Source organism: Loa loa (genome assembly GCF_000183805.2).
Source record: "Loa loa unplaced genomic scaffold supercont3.561, whole genome shotgun sequence".
In the NCBI taxonomy this organism is placed as follows: Eukaryota; Metazoa; Nematoda; class Chromadorea; order Rhabditida; family Onchocercidae; genus Loa; species Loa loa.
In genome coordinates, this window is record NW_018108741.1 from 10,395 (window position 1) to 14,268 (window position 3,874).

The 3,874-nt window shown below is 29.3% G+C and overlaps 1 protein-coding gene across 1 annotated transcript; it reads left to right on the top strand.

The window, feature by feature from the left end:
• Window positions 1-956: 956 nt before the first annotated feature.
• LOAG_11429 (hypothetical protein) lies at window positions 957-2,991 on the top strand (the record flags this gene model as incomplete). Its single annotated transcript, XM_003146948.1, has 5 exons — window positions 957-998; window positions 1,278-1,431; window positions 2,054-2,163; window positions 2,335-2,379; window positions 2,854-2,991. 5 exons carry the CDS (start codon window positions 957-959, stop codon window positions 2,989-2,991), a joined length of 489 nt encoding a protein of 162 aa, XP_003146996.1.
• Between the last annotated feature and the right edge of the window lie 883 nt (window positions 2,992-3,874).

The window sequence follows — 3,874 nt, forward strand, 5'->3', positions numbered from 1 at the left end:
GAATAATTTGCTATTTTCAATGATTAAAAATCAGCGTTATTTTCTATTCTTGGGGAATGCCTGCATATGATTTTGCACCGTCTTTTAGAATTTTTTTTTTTTTCAAAAAGACGAAAGCTTTCATCAAAATTGGAAAATACAAAAGGCAATTGGGAAGATTAGTTAGCAAACAATTATTCAGTAATCAATTATTTGAGCAAAAAATTTTCGATGCTTTTATAACAATCTAAAATTTAATCTATCATTTAGAAATTATGCTATCGTCAAATTTTTTATTGCAAAATTCCATAAATTATTTAAAAACAATTCCATTATTTCGAAAAACAATCATTTCGTAAGAAATTTGCAAAATAAAATATTACAAAATATTGCCGCTTTTAATTTAATTTTTAGACATAATCAAACAAAAAATCAATTACATAAGTGATAATTCTGTAAGTGATCACTTATCATAAGTGTTCATAAGTGATCACTTATCATAAGTGATACTTTGAAATGCTTAGCGTTACTTGTTTAGGAAATGAATTAAACAAAGTCAAACAAGTTAATATAATGTTTCGTTATCAGTGAATTACACCCCTAATCTTTGTTCTGTTTTACACTTAGAAGCTTATAAATACATATGAATTAGTTCATGAATTTCCCATTTCTGACTGGAAATTTGCATATTTTGTAGTTAAAACAAAATTATAAATATAGTTTAATGTCACACATATGCTATTTATATTTGTGCCTTAATACCGCTTAATGAAGATTAAATGTTCACACTCTCGGTTGGAATATTATTTCCTTTGCTGATTTCTCATTCAGCATTTACTTCTTATAGTGATATTACTACCAGTTAATATTTTTAATCAATTAATTTTACCTCTTCATTATGGTAAAATGCGATATTGACTACTCCGATATTATAGGGAATTTCTTTAATGCTCTTCAAAATCATTACCTTTTCAATAATGGCAATGTTTTATACTATTTGCACATGCAGCAGGTCAAAGGTAAGTAACAAGATCATTTATGAAGAATATGAAATATTTTTCATATTCTCTGACCAAAAAAACTATTAAGTTTTGATATTACCATTGCATATATAATTGTTTCAAATTGATTATATGACATGACCAACGGAATAATTTCGACAACTTATTCATTATTTGGTTATGATTAAATCTTTATTAGAAAAGTTGCTTAATTGGATGAAATATTGGCAGTAAAAATCGTAATTAAATCAACAAATTTAAATTATGCATCAGATTTATATGGCCTTTTTTTTAAAGAGAAATATGCTCAAATCTACTACACTTGAAGACAAATCGGTGACTGGAGATGAGTTCACAACTGATAATGAGGTTGCAATTGTTAAGAAATCTCAATCTAATTCGATGTCCCCATCTAATGTCAGAAGGCTTCCAGTTGGCATTACTCATAATAGTAGAAAAAATCACCGGTTTCTGATGCCACAATCAATACGGAAGATGTAACAGGTAAAAAAAAATCACAAGTAGTGAATGGAATCACGTAATGAATGGAATGAATGGAATCATAATGTGAAGTGACGAAAACTGCTCAGAATTACAAAATATGTATGGAATAATAAAAACTGCACGAAATTATAACAAATGCACGGAATCATAAATGTAGGACGAAGTATTAGGAATTAAAAAAAAAAAAAAATTACTTCATAATACGTCCGTCTTTTTTAAAGAAACGAACTAATCAAAAAAAAAAAACAACACAAAATTTGCGTGGATATTTTTTAATAAAGGAATTAAAACTTAAATCTCTCCCAGTAAAAATCTCCCCTCATTAATTCATTCGTAACAAAGAAAAAATAAGAAAGAAAATTATATAAGTTTTAATTCCTTTATCCCTCAACTTTTGCCTGCCTTTTCAAATATTTTTATGTTACTCATTCAATTATTTTCAAAATTCATGCATGATTCATCCAATTACCTCCATGAATTTCAACATCATAGCGATTAGCTAGTGTTGATGACGTCATTGAAATGTTACTCCCGTCTTTCTCGATTAGTCTAAGACCATTCTTTTATAGGATCAAAACAGTCAGGGAAGGAAGCGAAATCACAAGATGAAAAAACAAGCGACAATCGAACGAACAATTTATCATTGGATACCAGTTCAATGTACGGTATAACGGATACGGTATGGAAAATAGTTTTGTTTGGGATTTTCTTTTTTACTCGAATGCTAATGACTTGAAGTATTTATGGTTATTTCAAAATTTTCGCCCAACGATCTATTCTTTGAAAGTTGTGATCATCGACTTTTAAAAAGAAAATATACTTGATTTGCATTGTTATGAATGAATTTCAGAGTGAAATGTTAAGTGATTTTTATACGTCAGTAATGGAAAATAAGGTGATGATGTTTCTTCTTTTTTTATCAAAGTGATTTTACTTTTTGTTTTAAGATTAAAAGGAATAATAGCTCAAAAACAAATCGAACATTAAAAATTCTTCGTTAGCTACAGAAATCCACTCACTATTCATTTTCTTGTTCATCGTGAATTTATTTAAAGTTGCTGAATTTAGAAAACTGATCCAAAAATGCAGCCAAGGAAAGGGAAAATCAATAATTGAAAAGAAAGGATGTCTGAAATGTGAACAGAAACATCACGCCGGAAAACAGAATTGTAGTTGAAATAATGAAACAAGCACCTAACCCAAAGATTAAAATCTCACTTTTAAATTTCAATTTCATTTCCGGCTTCCACTCAAAATTCGCTTTTCAATTTTCGCTTATCATATGTATCATTACTGCCAAGCTGTGCTCATATGCAATGATTGTTGGTATGTAAAAACATTAGCTTAACTAAATGCTCATCTTCCACAGATAGTAACAGTCATCTCTTTCTGTTCAACTAATAGTTCACTTTCAAAATTTCAAAAATTCAAAAAATCGATTACACCGGTAATCAAAACATTCACCTTTGGATGTGGTTATTTGCGGGACTATCAAAAAGATGTCTAGGAATGAAAAGTTAAAAATTCATAGTCTAAACTAAACTTTCCGGATACCATAACATAATCCGGAAAAAGAATTTCAAATTTTGCATCACTATTATACATCAATTTCATCGCAACACAGCGTTAAGAATTCAGCAGTTTTGGAGAGAATTAGAGAAACTATCCTAACCGATGAGATAGTAAGGCAGATATAGTGAGAAATAAACAACACTTTGATTTTTTTGTTATTCGTAATTACCACCAATACTTGTGAAAGTATCAATGGTGATAGTGTTAAGGTCCACGTAAGAACACGCAACTTCTCACGTAAGTTTCATATCGTTACCATTCCACAAAGTAAATAATAATTGATTATATTTACTGGAAATCCTAAGCAAATCAAATAAACAATACCATGTATGCAGACTTGTTTATAAAAAGAGAGAAAAAAAAAACAAAAGTGACAACTGATGGCCGAAACTGAACTCGCCATAGCAGGAAATTTCGTTACAACAGTTATCTCTTACTGTACGATCCTTCCATTAGACGTAAAATTGAAAATAAACTTTTTGCTTCTAACACATGCAAGAAAAGTGAACATTTTCTAGCAATTCAAGTGAAATGCAATGTGAAAAGTTTATTTTATGGCGCTGATATTTTTAACATCAATTTTCAAATTACGTTAATTAGCTAACAAACATTTTAATAGAATGCTAATTGAAACAATAAATGTTATAACAATGGAAGTTTCTCAGAAAAGTGAAATTATGAATGTTGACATATGGGTTGACAGCATGAAAAATTATACAAAATATGTAGAATAAAGGAAAAACGCACAACGAGCCACTCATTTATGAATGCAAAGAACCCGATTGGAGGCGAGCGAATATTCGACCATCCACAATTAT